The 14,122-nt window shown below is 37.2% G+C and overlaps 1 protein-coding gene and 1 non-coding gene across 7 annotated transcripts in view; both read right to left on the bottom strand.

Annotated features, from left to right (window-relative positions):
• TMEM116 (transmembrane protein 116) overlaps positions 1 to 14,122 on the bottom strand; it is a 138,554-nt gene that overhangs the window by 123,021 nt on the left and 1,411 nt on the right. For 5 of the 6 annotated variants that reach the window (XM_060120678.1, XM_060120679.1, XM_060120676.1 and 2 more), the window contains exons 2-3: positions 1,524 to 1,570; positions 942 to 1,005 (exon numbers count right to left, since the gene is read on the bottom strand). In XM_060120678.1, coding sequence (XP_059976661.1) covers positions 942 to 1,005; positions 1,524 to 1,570 — 111 coding nt within the window. Of the gene's footprint in view, positions 1 to 941; positions 1,006 to 1,523; positions 1,571 to 2,143; positions 2,232 to 14,122 lie in introns of those variants that run through there. The other variant, XM_060120674.1, reaches the window with a different exon arrangement.
• LOC132504583 (U6 spliceosomal RNA) lies at positions 1,124 to 1,231 on the bottom strand. The gene has a single exon (XR_009534970.1). It is a non-coding gene; the product is annotated as a U6 spliceosomal RNA (small nuclear RNA).

Here is a 14,122-nt window from a genome sequence, read left to right on the forward strand (position 1 = left end):
TTTCTTAAAATCTTTTTTTTTGGGGGGGAGCACACCATGCAGCTTGTGGGACCAGGGATTGAACCTGGGCCACAGCAGTGAAAGCCCAGAATCCTAACCACTAGGTCACCAGAGAACTCCCTGATTGATTTTTTTTTTAATACCTTAAGTATATACTATTTTTATTTGTCAATTATACCTCAATAAAAGGAAGCTTTTTTTTTTTTTTTTGCTGTACACAGGTCTCTCACTGTTGTGGCCTCTCCCGTTGCGGAGCACAGGCTCCGGACGCGCAGGCTCAGCGGCCATGGCTCACGGGCCCAGCCACTCCGCGGCATGTGGGATCCTCCCGGACCAGGGCTACGAACCCACGTCCCCTGCATCGGCAGGCGGACTCTCAACCACTGCGCCACGAGGGAGGCCCAAGGAAGCTTTCTGACTTGACTTTTTTGGTATGAATAGTTTTACATAGGACGTATTTTTGTTCTATTTTCACCATTAAATTTTAATTGCCTAGAAAGCCAGAACAGCAAAATAAATACCTTTTGTATAGCAGTGTTTGAACTATTTCCAGCCCCACCAGCAATTTTACCAAGATATGAACATCAGAAAACTCACCTCTAGGCAGGACCCTACCATGCTTAGAATGAATATAGGCTTCAAACAATACTCTGTTTCTTTGACTTTAATAATTAATGCATACCCCCAAAAAATCTACATTTATCCACTAATCCACATTTAGTCAATTCCTCAGTATTCAAAATTATAATTAAAATAACTACCTAAAAGAAAAGGGAGACCTTTGGGGCAATGTCTAAAATATCTCAATGTATTATATCAAAACGACAAATTTACAAGCAATTCATAGCATTATTCCATCATTTATAGGGGACACCTTTCTTTTTTATTTCAAAGGCTAAGTTACAAAAAATTCAAATCCAACACAGAAAGAGACTGCTCACCTCTGGAGATTTCTGTATGTTCTGGAATACAGCATAGGCAATAAGTGAACTTGAACCTATAACACTGGCAGAGATAAAAGACTATCATTAAACAGGACAATTGGGGCTCCTTTGTTTTTGCTACTTTTTTTTACAGCTTTATTGACATATAATTGATGTAAAATAAACTGCACAAATGTTTTAAAAATATGGAATGCTTCACGAATTTGTGTGTCATCCTTAAGCAGAGGCTATGCTAATCTTCTCTGTATCATTACAATTTTTAGTATATGTGCTACCAAAGTGAGCACTTCACAACTGATTTTGCAAATCAATCCTGTTGACCAAACTGTCCTTTGATTTTCAGATGTTACCCTTCAATCTGTTTTTTTTTGTTATTATTGTTGTTGATGTTATTACATTTTATTAATCAGATAATGTCAACATGGTAAAGAACAGCATTTCTAACTAATGAGTAAAAGCAAATCCCCAGGGAAAAAATATATATAGAGACACTTCAGAATTCTCCAGTTTTGCTTGTCTCCAGTTTTGCTAGTTGTACTAGTTCAAACAGTCACATTACATGAGGTTAAATAAACTTACCTCAGAGTAGCCATAACAAACTGTATCCACTGTATTGCAGGAAATAACTAAATAAAAGAGAAAGTAAGAATAAAATTAAGCCTTTTAAATTTAATATTCAACCTTTCTCTAATTTCACTGTTTGTTAACTATCTGTGCAAAGCACAAACTCTTCAGTGCCTAATCAAAACACACTACAAGTCTGAGAATGAGTAAAAAGGGTGAATAGGCCCCTGGAAAGCCAGGGTGGCTCCTTTCTTCCTCCCTTATTGCTACATTGCTGGGAAACAGTAAGATAAAAAGAACTGACAGGTGGATAGAAAATGACTGAAGGAAAAAAAGACAGTTGGATGAGAAAATTAATAAAGGGAAGAATAAAATGGAAAAGAGGTAGAAAAAGTTAAATTTTAAGAGAGAACAGACAGATATGTGGAAAGAATGGGTAACAGTAAAGGCAAACAAATACTAAATAAAGTTAACTGACAGAGAGCTAGACAGACAGAAAAAACAGAATAGTAAGCAACAGGGGAAAAGGAAGAAGAAAAGTTAGTATGGAAAGAGATGCTGTGAGTGAAAAATACAGAACAGGGAGGAAGGAAGGGGGATCGAAAAACGAAGAGAGGGGCTGCTTCTAGTCTCACCAAGTTCCAATTATCCTCCAAAATGCTAGCCTCCAGTAGGCAGGCCATACGGACTTCAGCCTCAGCTAAATTCAAGCAGCCTGATCCTTCCTGGTCAGGTTCTGAATCCCAAGCAGTAAACAGGTAGCTCCACCCTTAACCCAGCTGGGCTCCTCCCTACCCAATCCTGCCCCGAATCTTGAGGGCAAGGAGAGAAAGTAGCGACAAGTGGAGGAGAAAGCCAAGCAGAAAGAACAAAAATAGAAAGAGCAGGTGACAAGGAAACAAAGTTCTAAAAAGCATTAGGAATTGTAAAAAGGGGCAAGATGTAGGACTAATAAAAAGTACAGAGAATGAGTTACCATGAAAAGGTAAATAGAGCTGCAAGAGAGAAATAGAATAGAAAAAAGGGAGAGAAAAATAGGGAAGAAGGGAGGTCTGTTTGAAACCTGTCCTGTTTAGGGACAGAAGCCTGTGTTGGGGAAGACAGACTATATATTTACTCAATCAGTAAGTTTTTAGTAATATCTGGAAAAGGTGTGAAGAGAAAGCGTTATTAATGTCTCATAATACGAATGTTTTCTTAAATATTCTGTACCAAAATTCCCACCATAAATATAATAAATGTTATATTATATATTTGTAATATTATATTTGTAGTAATATTACATTTATAAATGTAAATATATTACTAAATTATACAATTCATTGAATATGCTTATGTTTATATATCAACTTTGTGTAAAATGCTGTGTTATGGAAAATATAAAGACAAAAAAGATCAGACCCAGACTTCCAGGAGCTTATAATATAGTAGGAAAAACAGCTTGAATACCAAATCTCAAATAATCTGTACACAAAAATAATATACACTGATTGGCATTTGAACATTATTTGGAAGAACTGATAAAATTTGGACAAAAACTGGGGGAAGGAGAAAGCAGAAGGAAGAAGGTTTCATTTACATAACCATTTATCTTTCATCTAACCATACACTCATACATTTTACAACTATTTATTGATAACATAAATTAGATCATTTGCATGGCTTGAGTAATTTAAATATATTATTCATTTATTCATATGAAATTAAGAATATCATGTGCAGTGGAATACAGGACATTGTTAAGTAGAGGTAGGCTCTAATCACTTTGCTTACATTATTAGATAAACAAATTAAAATACCAGTATATTTCTGGATCAGAAATCCCTACCATAAAATCTTAGGGAGTCTTTTGAGGCCTCTAATCATGTGTCTATCTAATAAGGGTGAGGGGACTAATGACAGTCTCACCAAGTGATAAGAGAATGCTTTTGGACAAAGGACTCTTGTCTCAGTCAAGAACAAATCTCAGATTGTTCAGAGAACAACCATAGCAAATCAGTCTGCTGCTCCTGACAAGAGAACTTTTCTCTTTTGGCATCTATTCTAAAATGTCTTATGCCACCAACCAACATTTGGGGGTTTACTTTTCTATTTTTCTCTCTAAATTAAGCCCCTCCCTTCTGTATATTTAGCACTGTTCCCCTCTGAAGTGTCTTTGGAATCATAATTCTCCCATTTCCTTTTCTACAAGGGCTAACCCAAGCCCAAATGATGAACTGGGTGAAATTTATTTTCAGTTTTGTCTTTTCTTTTTACTTAGCTCCTTAGCAAGCTCAAACACATCTCAGTTCTCAATGTAATGGGCTACTACTATATATTACATATCAATTTCAGTTAACAGATATTCATTAAACTTCTACCATGAGCAAGTTACTGCAGTGGATACAAAGTCAAGAAAAACACCTATGTAGTAAAGTATTTTAATTTAAGTAAAAATAGTACTTAAAGAAAATTTCTAGTAATAATAGCTACCAATTATCAAGTGCTTTCTCTGTAAGCATTTTAATCCTCAACACAACCTTTGAGGTAAGAAGTATTATTCTTATTTAACAGATGAAGAAACTGAGGCTTAAAGAAGTTGTGTCATTTTCCCTCTGGTTACAGAATTATCAAGTGGTAACACCAACATTCAAACTCAGTCAGTCTGATCATAGTTCTCACTCTTAACACATACAGTACTCTTAACAGGAAACTGGTCAATGGGAAAACAGGGAAAGGTAATTTAAAAAATTAATGGGACATCAAAAGAATTATTAGGCAATTGCTTCTTAGATATGACAACAAAAGCACAAACAACAAAAGAAAAAAATAGATAAATTGGTCTTCTTCAAAATTAGAAACTTTACTGCTTCAAAGGATACCATCAAGAAAGTAAAAAAGACAACCCGCAGAATAGGAGAAAGTATTTGTAAACCATATATCTAATAAGGGGCTTTTATGTAGAATATATAAAGAATTCCTACAACTCAATAACACAACCCAATTTAAAAATGGGCAAAGGTTTGTTTTTTCGTTTTTTGTTTTTTTGGCTGCACCTCACAGCTTGTGGGATCTTAGCTCCCCAACCAGGGATCAAACCCGGGCCCTGGCAGTGAAAGCATCAAACCCTAACCACTGGACTGCAAGGGAATTCTTGGGCAAAGGTTTTAAATTAGAGATTTCTCCCCAAAATAATACGAATAATTAATACACATGAAAAGATGATCAACATCATAAGCCACCAGGGAAATACAAATTAAAATCACGAGATGACATTTCACACCTACTAGGATGGCTATAATAAAAAGACAATAGCAAGTGAATGTTGAGAAATAGGAAACCTCATACACTGCTGTGGAAATATAACATATTGCAGCCACTGGTCAGGGAACTAAGATCCCACATACTGCGGGGCAACTAAGTCCATGCGCCACAACTACTGAGCTTGTGCACCTCAACTACAGAGCCCACGTGCTCTGGAGCCTGCGCCACAACTAGAGAAGAGAAAACCCGCACACCACAACTAGAGAGAAGCCAGCGTGCCGCAACAAACAGCTCACATGTCGCAATGAGCGCCACAACGAAAGATCCCACATGCTGCAAGGAAGATCCCACGTACCGCAACAAAGATCCAACGCAGCCAAATAAATTAATTAATTAATTAATTTTTAAAAATGTCCCAAACAGGCAGTTTACAGTGACAGAAAGTAGATTAGTGTTGCCTAGAGCTAGAAAGGTAGTTTGGGAGGGAATGGGGAGTGACTGCTAATGGGCACAGGCTTTCTTTTTAGGATGATAAAAATATTCTAAAATTAGATAATGGTGCTGGTTGTACAATTCTACGAATATACTGGAAACCACTGAATTGTACACTTTAAAAGGATGAATTGTACGGTACGTAAATTATATCTTAATAAAGCTGTTATCCAAAAAAATGACGTTTGGGACAAAAGCAAGGAAGGATATATCCCATTGCTGAAACTCATGGTATAGTGATTAATGGATAACATGTTTCTGTCTCTCCTACTGAAAAGAATAATATTTAGAATAAAAAGTGCAAAATATTGTAAGAGGGAACTGAAGATAAAAGATTGTAAGAGAGCATCTGACTGCTCTAAATGAATACAGTACTCCTGGCCTGAACAAATTACACTCCAGGGCTTTGGTAAAACTTGCAGGTTAACCCAATAAACCATTGAATGAAATCTGAGAGTTCATGTAAAACTGGAAAAATTGCTAGAAATTGTAGAAATTGCTAGAAGTTGTAGAAATTGTAGAAAGCTGTTGATAACTAAAAATTTTTTATAAGGAGAAAGGATAGTAGAATCTGCAAAGATCTTAGTATTTATCTCAGACAAGATTCTAGAATGAACTATCCAAAAGATGTGTTTTTATCAATTTATTTATCATTGGCTACATTGGGCCTTTGTTGTTGGGTCTTACTTGCTGCACACGGGCTTTCTCTAGTTGTGGCAAGTGGGGGCTACTCTTCGATGCAGTGCACAGGTTTCTCATTGCAGTGGCTTCTCTTGTTGCAGAGCTTGGGCTCTAGGCATGCGGGCTTCAGAAGTTGTGGCACATGGGCTCTGTAGTTGTGGCTTGCGGGCTCTAGAGCACAGGCTCAACAGTTGTGGCACACGGGCTTAGTTGCTCCACAGCATTTCGGATCTTCCTGGACCAGGGCTCAAACCCGTGTCCCCTGCATTGGCAGGCAGATTCTTAACCACTGTGCCACCAGGGAAGTCCCAAGATGTGTTTTTAAAGAATTAGAAAAAAGTAACCATTAATTCAACATGGATTTATAAAAAAAATCATGCCAGACTAACCCCATTCTCTTTTTGGACAGAATTACTAGACACAGTGTATATGGTATTTTGACAAAACATTTTGTGGGAAATTTCATGATATAAAAATAAGAAAATATATTGGGAATTTCCCTGGTGGTCCAGTGGTTGGGACTCAGCACTTTCACTACTGGGGCCCAGATTCGATTCCTGGTCGGGGAACTAGGATCCCGTAGGCCGAGCAATGTGGCCAAAAGAAAAAAAGAAAGAAAGAAAAGAAAAGAAAATGTAGACCAAGTAGAAGCACAATTAAGGGCATTTCTAAATAAACCTAAGGTAGTGCTAACTAATTGATAAATATCAACTTAAAAATGGCTTCTAAAAAAAAAATGGCTTCTAGTGGAGTGAACCAGAATTCTGACTTGACACTGTTCTGTAAAACATTTTCATCAATAACTTGAAAGAAAATACAGTGAGCATATTTATCAAATATGTGTGTTACTTATCTATTGCATCATAACAAATGTCCACAAATTTAGCAGCTTAAAACACACGTATTATCTCACAGCATCTGTGAGTTAGGAGTTCAAGAATAGCTTAGTTGGGTCTTCTGTTTCAGTGTCTCTCACAAGGTTATGACCAAGATGTTGACCAGGGCTGGGTCTCATCTGAAGGCTCAAATGGAGAAGGATCTGCTTCCAAGTTCATACAGTTGTTGGCCTAATTCAGTTCCTTGAGGGTTGTGGGCCTGAGGGCCTCAGTTCCTAACTAACTCTTGGTGCAAGGCTACACTCAGGTCTTTGCCATGTGGACTTCTGCAAGATGACCTCCTAGCAACATGGAAGTCTCAATCTTATGTAAGCAAATGACTGAAGTGACATCCCATCACCTTTCCTGTATTCTATTCATCATAGATCTTGTCAACACTCAAGGGGAGAGGATTACACAACAGTGTGAATACCAAGAGGCAGGCATCATTGGGGGCTATCTTAGTGTCTGCACACCACTGTGTGTTTATCCAACATGTCAAATACTTTTCCAATTCAGATAATTTGCAATAGCTCTTCCCTCTCTGGAATGCTCTTCCCCCAGATAATCACATGACTAGCTCCTTCTCATCCTTCAAGCATCAGGTCAAATGTCATCACCTCAGAGATGGAACATTTATTTAAATTCCAAAATAACTTGTTTGTTTGTGTGCCTATTTCTCCTTACTAGACTGTAACTTCCTTGGGGCCAGGCAACTTATCTGTCTCATTAACCTCAATATCTCTAGTGCCTAAAAGTGACTAAAATAGGCATTCAGTATTTATTGAATGAATGTACCAAAGTTGTGAGGGATAGATCTTATACTTTAGAATAATGAGTTTTATTTAATAATGTAATAATATAAAAGTTAATAGAAATAAATGCAAGTATACTGCACTTGGGTCTAAAATATCAACTGGACAGAGATTAGGATGAAATGGTAACCCAATCCCATTTACCATCACATCAAAAAGAATAAAATACCTAGGAATAAACCTATCTAAGGAGGCAAATGACTTGTACTCTGAAAACTAAGACACTGATGAAAGATATCGAAGATGATACAAACAGATGGAAAGTTGTACCATGTTCTTGGATTGCAGGAATCAATACTGTTAAAATAAGCATACTACCCAAGGCAATCTACAGATTCAGTGCAATCCCTATCAAATTACCAATGGCATTTTTCACAGAACTAGAACAAATTTTTTTTAATTTGTATGGAAATACAAAAGACCCCAAATAGACAAAACAATCTTGAGAAAGAAAAACTAAGCTGAAGGAATCATGCTCCCTGACTTCAGACTATATTACAAAGCTACCATCATCAAAACAATATGGAACAAAAAAGACACACTGATCAATGGAACAGGACACAAAGACCAGAAATAAACGCATGCACTTATGGGCAATTAATCTATGACAAAGGAGGCAAGAATATACAATGGAGAAAAGACAGTTTCTTCAATAAGTGGTGTTGGGAAAACTGGACAGCTACATGTAAATCAATGAAATTAGAATATTCTCTAACACCATACACAAAAGTAAATTCAAAATGGATTAAAGACCTAAATGTAAGACTAGATACTACAAATGCTGGAGACAGTGTGGAGGAAAAGGAATCTTCCTACACTGTTGGTGGGAATGTAAATTGGTGCAGCCACTATGGGGAACAGTATGGAGGTTCCTTAAAAAACTAAAAATAGAGTTACCATATGATCTAGGAATTCCACTCCTGGGCACATATCCAGAGAAAACTCTAATTCGAAAAGATACATGTACCACAATGTTCATAGCAGTGCTGTTTACAATAGTCAAGACATGGAAGCAACCTAAATGTTCATCAAGGGATGAATGGATAAAGAAGATGTGGTATATGTATACAATGGAGTATTAGCCATAAAAAAGAATGAAATAATGCCATTTGCAGCAACATAGATGGACCTAGAGACTATCACACTAAGTGAAGTCAGACAAAGACAAATATATGATACCACTTATATATGAAATCTCAAAAAATGATACAGGGACTTCCCTGGCGGTCCAGTGGTTAAGACTCCATGCATCCACTGCAGGGGGCATGGGTTTAATCCCTGGTTGGGGACTAAGATCCCACATGACATGACGTGCAGCCAAAAAAAAAAAAAAAATACAAATGAATTTATTTACGAAACAGAATTACACAGACATAGAAAACAAATTTATGGTTACCAAAGTAGAGAGAGGGGAGAGGGATAAATTAGGAGTTTGGGATTAACATATACACACTACTATATATAAAATAGGTAAACAACAATGTCCTACTGTATAGCACAGGGAACTATATTTAATATCCTGTAATAATCTATAATGGGAAAGAATCTGAAAAAGAATCACTTTGTTGTATACCTGAAACTAACACAACATTGTAAATCAACTATACTTCAATAAGAAGAGAGCAAAATTTTTTTAGAAAAGAAAAAGTTAGCAACATTTTACTTTAAAAATCTAGAGTCATTCTATCCAATAAATATGTAATGTGAGCCATATATGTAACTTAAAAGTTTCTAAAAAACTTTTAAAAAAGTAAAAACAGGTAAAATTAATTTTAATAATATATTTTATTAACCCAAATATTTAAAATTTTGTCATTTCAACATATAATCAATATAAAAATCACTGCAATATTTCACTTTCTTAATTTTGTACTTTGTAATTCAGGGTGTATTTTACACTTATGTCTCAATTCCTGTTAGCCACATTTCAAGAGCTCAGTAGCTACATGTAAATTTATTTATTTATTTATTTATTTCTGCATTGGGTCTTCATTTCTGTGCACAGGCCTCCTCTAGTTGTGGCGAGCGGGGGCTACTCTTTGTTGCGGTGCGCAGGCTTCTCATTGTGGTGGCTCCTTTTGTGGCAGACCACAGGCTCTAGGCCTGTGGGCTTCAGTATTTGTGGCATGTGGGCTCAGTAGTTGTGGCTCACAGGCTCTAGAGCGCAGGCTCAGTAGTGGCACATGGGCTTAGCTGCTCCGCGGCAGCTAAGATCCTGGGAAGATCCTGGGATCTTCCTGGACCACGGCTTGACCCATGTCCACTGCATTGGCAGGCAGGTTCTTAACCACTGTGCCACCAGGAAAGTCCTACATGTAATATTATAAGTGGCATTTTTATTTACAACTAGATTGTAGAGGCTCTTGCATTTGAATTTTATCCTGCAGAGGTGCCGTTATAAACTTTTGAGCAAATAAATGACATGACATAATTACCATATAACTCGTCCTTAGTGAGTATGTAGTATATGCCAGGCCCTATTCTAAATGCTTCCTATACATTAATTTAATCCATTCACAATCCTATGAAGCAAGTATTATTATTATCCTTTTACATGATACTATCATGAGTAACATGTTGGCAGTGTGCAGGATAGATTAAAAAGGGAAGAGACTGGCAAGAATTAGGTTATTTTTATTTACTTATTTACATCCCACTTTGACCTAGATAGTATTTCAGGTGGCTTATGACAGTGCATAAGATAAGACAAAACAACATGAATTGAACATGGGACAAAAGGAGAAAGAAAAACATCTCTGCTGAAATGATCTGATCCCTGGATGTTAAAATCTCTATGCATTTTTTTAATGTTACTTTACTGAAAAAACAATATTGAAATAAGAGAAATCTAAAGTAAAAAGTTTGCTGCAATCTCATCTAGTCAAAATGAGTTTTACTTTTGTTACTTTAAGTCTTTGTCCTTATGCATATTCAATTTTTACATGTTTGTAGCAATTCTATAGCTAGTATTTTATATTCTACATTTTTGCTCAACATTATTCCATAATAACCTTTTTTCCTTTTATTAGAGTCTTATTTTCTTTCTCTCCACTCCCTTGAACTGTAACCAATGCAAAAAGCCTGGTATATTTCTCTACATCATTCTCTGTTCTTATTAAAACACACCCAAATATATATATATACATATATATATATATATATATACTTCTATACACACACACACACACACACACACACATACACAGAGGTTGTTGCAGTGGTATGGTAGGTTTTTTAAAATGGGATCATATATTTCTGTATACATTGCTGTTCTCACCTGTTATTTCATGGATATCTCTCCACTTTAATATAAATAGTTCTAATCAATTTTGATAGCTGTATAGTATTCCACATAAGAAAATTTATCCAACAATTCCTCTCGTGATGGACATGTAGGCTTTTTTCAGGTTTTGTTTTTAATTTCCTTTATTTATTTTTCGTTCTGCAAACAATTCTGTGGTAAACATCCCTACATCCCCGCATATATAATCTCCTTCTTTGCTGATGTTTTTATTACAAAAAGACAGATTCCAGAATGGAATTCTTTTTGTTCCTCAAGTATTTCAAGCTCTTTTTCATTCTGTATTATTTTATTGGTCACACCATGCAGCTTGGGGGATCTTAGTTCCCCCACTACAGATCGAATCCAGGCCCCCAGCAGTGGAACCACAGAGTCCTAACCACTAGACCGCCAGGGAATTCCCTCTTTCTCATTCTAGAACCTTTGCACATACTAGGTTTTTTTCCTAAAATGCTTCCTAACATAGTAATGTGTAATTTAAATTTATTTATATAATTATTTAATGTTTGTTTCATCAATCAAGGGTAAGTTCCTTGAGAGCTGAATCCCATTCATGCTTTAGGTCTTATATCAGCTCAAATATAATTGTTTGTAGAGGTTTTCCATGCACCTCAATGCAAATTTATTCCCCCTATCATATTCTTTCATAAGCCCTCAACTTTTCTTTCTTAGAAATCATCACAATTTGTAATTATATATTTATTTGTATACTTATTTAATGTTGGTCTCTCCTCTAGGACTGCAGGGAGCACATCTATTTTGTTCACCAGTGTAACCCTTGCCTCCAGAAGTGTATGTGGTGTGTAAAAGATGTTCAGTAAATAGTTATTAAACATTGAAAGCTTCTTGGGACTTCCCTGGTGGTCCAGTGGTTAAGAATCTGCCTTCCAATGCAGGGGACACAAGTTCGATCTGTGCTTGGGGAACTAAGATCCCACATGCCATGGGGCAACTAAGCCCGCTCACCGCAACTACTGAGCCCGCGTGCTCTAGAGCCCACACACCACAACCAGAGAGCCTGAGCGCTCTGAAGCCCACACGCCGGAACTAGAGAGAAGCCCACAGGCGGCGATGAAGAGCCCGCATGCTGCAACAAAAGACCCCACGTGCCGCAACTGAGACCCAATACAGCCAAATAAATAAATAAAATATATTTTTAATTGGTATGATGTGAATAATCCTGCTATTAAAAAATATTGAAAGCTTCTTAAAGGAGGATGGGCTTGAAGAAAATCATACTGTGGAGTAAATTTTCCTTCTATAACAATTTTTTAATGTGAAATCTGCTTTAAGTGTTCATTAAGACATCTATGTCAAAAAAACTAGTGTTAATATCACCAAAACCTTGCAGGGGAAAAGCAATTAGCTCTAAGGGATGGGATAGCTCCAAAGTACAATATGTGATCTAAGAAGGGAATGCAGCAAGGACCAGTGGAATTTTGAGAGACAGCTATGGAATAGTTCCTCTTTCATTGACTTGATTCATTTATTCACAGCACAAGAATGTACTGAGCATCTACCATGTGCCAGACACTGTTCTAGGTGCTGGGGATATAACAGTGAACCAAAAAGACAAAACAAAAATAAAAACAAAAACAAACCCATCCCTCACGGGAAACAGATACTTAGAAAAATAAGCAGGGACTTCCTTAAGTGGTCCAGTGGTTAAGAATCCGCCTTCCAACGCAGCGGACGCAGGTTCAATCCCTGGTCGGGGAACTAAGATCCCACATGCCGTGGGACAACTAAGCCCATGCGCTCTGGAGCCCGTGCACCACAACTAGAGAGCCCATGTGCCAAAACTACTGACCCGCATGCCCTGGAGCCCACAGCCCACAACTAGACAGAAGCCCGCACGCCGCAACGAAGAACCCACGTACCGCCACGAAAGATCCCGTGTGCCACAACTAAGACCCAATGCAGCCAAATTAATTAATTTTAAAAAAGAAAATAAGCAAATTATACAGTATGTTAAGCTGAAGAGTGCTATGGAGAAAATAATAACAGAGAGAAGGGAGATGGAAAGCAGGAAGGTATCAGGGAGGAGCAATTTTTTTTTAAGTATGGTCAGGGTAGATCTTAGGAAGCTGACATTGGGTCAAAGACTTGAAGGAAATGAAGGAGCCGGCCATATGAATATCTTGAAGAAAAGTGTTCTAGAGGGAGAAAGCCAGCACAAAGGCTCTGAGGCAGGAACATGCCTTGTGTATATGAGAAATAAAAGATGTCAGTGCGACTGGGGGCTCACCAGCTTGATGATGTTAGAAAAAAAGATGGGAGAATTTATGTATTAGTTGTCTTAGCAGACCATGCCATTTTCCTTCTCCCTTACTCCAGCTGCTACATTGAGTCATATGCACACTCAAGTAACATACCTTGTCATCTCCTCCTTCCTACCTCACCCAGGTGAGCCTTTTGATTTTCCACAACAGAGTCAAGTGTGGGATTTTATGACTTCCTAAATATGGAGAGTTTTACTTGGCTTATTCGTGTAGATTGTTGTTGTCAAGGTCCTGAAGCCAAGAATCTAATTATACCATGAGGTAACTGACTGGGACCAGGGCACTATTAAAAGGCAGCATTAAGATAATTACTGCACTTTTGCAATTCATAACAAAAGTACCAATATTTCCCTTCCCTCTCCAACCAATCCACCTCTTGCACTTTTCTCAAAACCTACTTCTAAACTAATCATGACTAAAAAGTCACTCCTGATCAATCATAGTAACTACTGTAGATGTACTCAATGCATTTATATACTCAGAAGTGGATACTAGCTCCTTATTGACTACAGGACAAAACAGCAATTTCCTAATTTGATTTTCAAGATTCTCCCCTACCTGGGCTTAAAACTGTCTTACTATCTACTGTTTTGAGAACTCCCTCAAGCAAGCCGGTCATTCCCCAAAACATCATGCTCATTTCCACTTCTGCTCTTTTTTCACTTGTTCTCCACCTAAAATGTTCTCCGTTTCCACCTCCTACATGAAGCTTTCTTTAACCACCTTAGCTCACAGTAATTATCCCTTCTTCTAACTTCTACTCATTTGTCTATGTGGTGCATTTTCTTTAATAATTTATTAGCGCAAACTCAAAATAAATTTTTCTGAACCTTCCCAACACACACACACACTGGACTCTCTCAAAATTTCTATCTAAACTGGCTGCCCAAGATTGGCGACTATCTTTGATGACTACTTTATACAT

Source organism: Lagenorhynchus albirostris, chromosome 14 (genome assembly GCF_949774975.1).
Source record: "Lagenorhynchus albirostris chromosome 14, mLagAlb1.1, whole genome shotgun sequence".
Taxonomy (NCBI): domain Eukaryota; kingdom Metazoa; phylum Chordata; class Mammalia; order Artiodactyla; family Delphinidae; genus Lagenorhynchus; species Lagenorhynchus albirostris.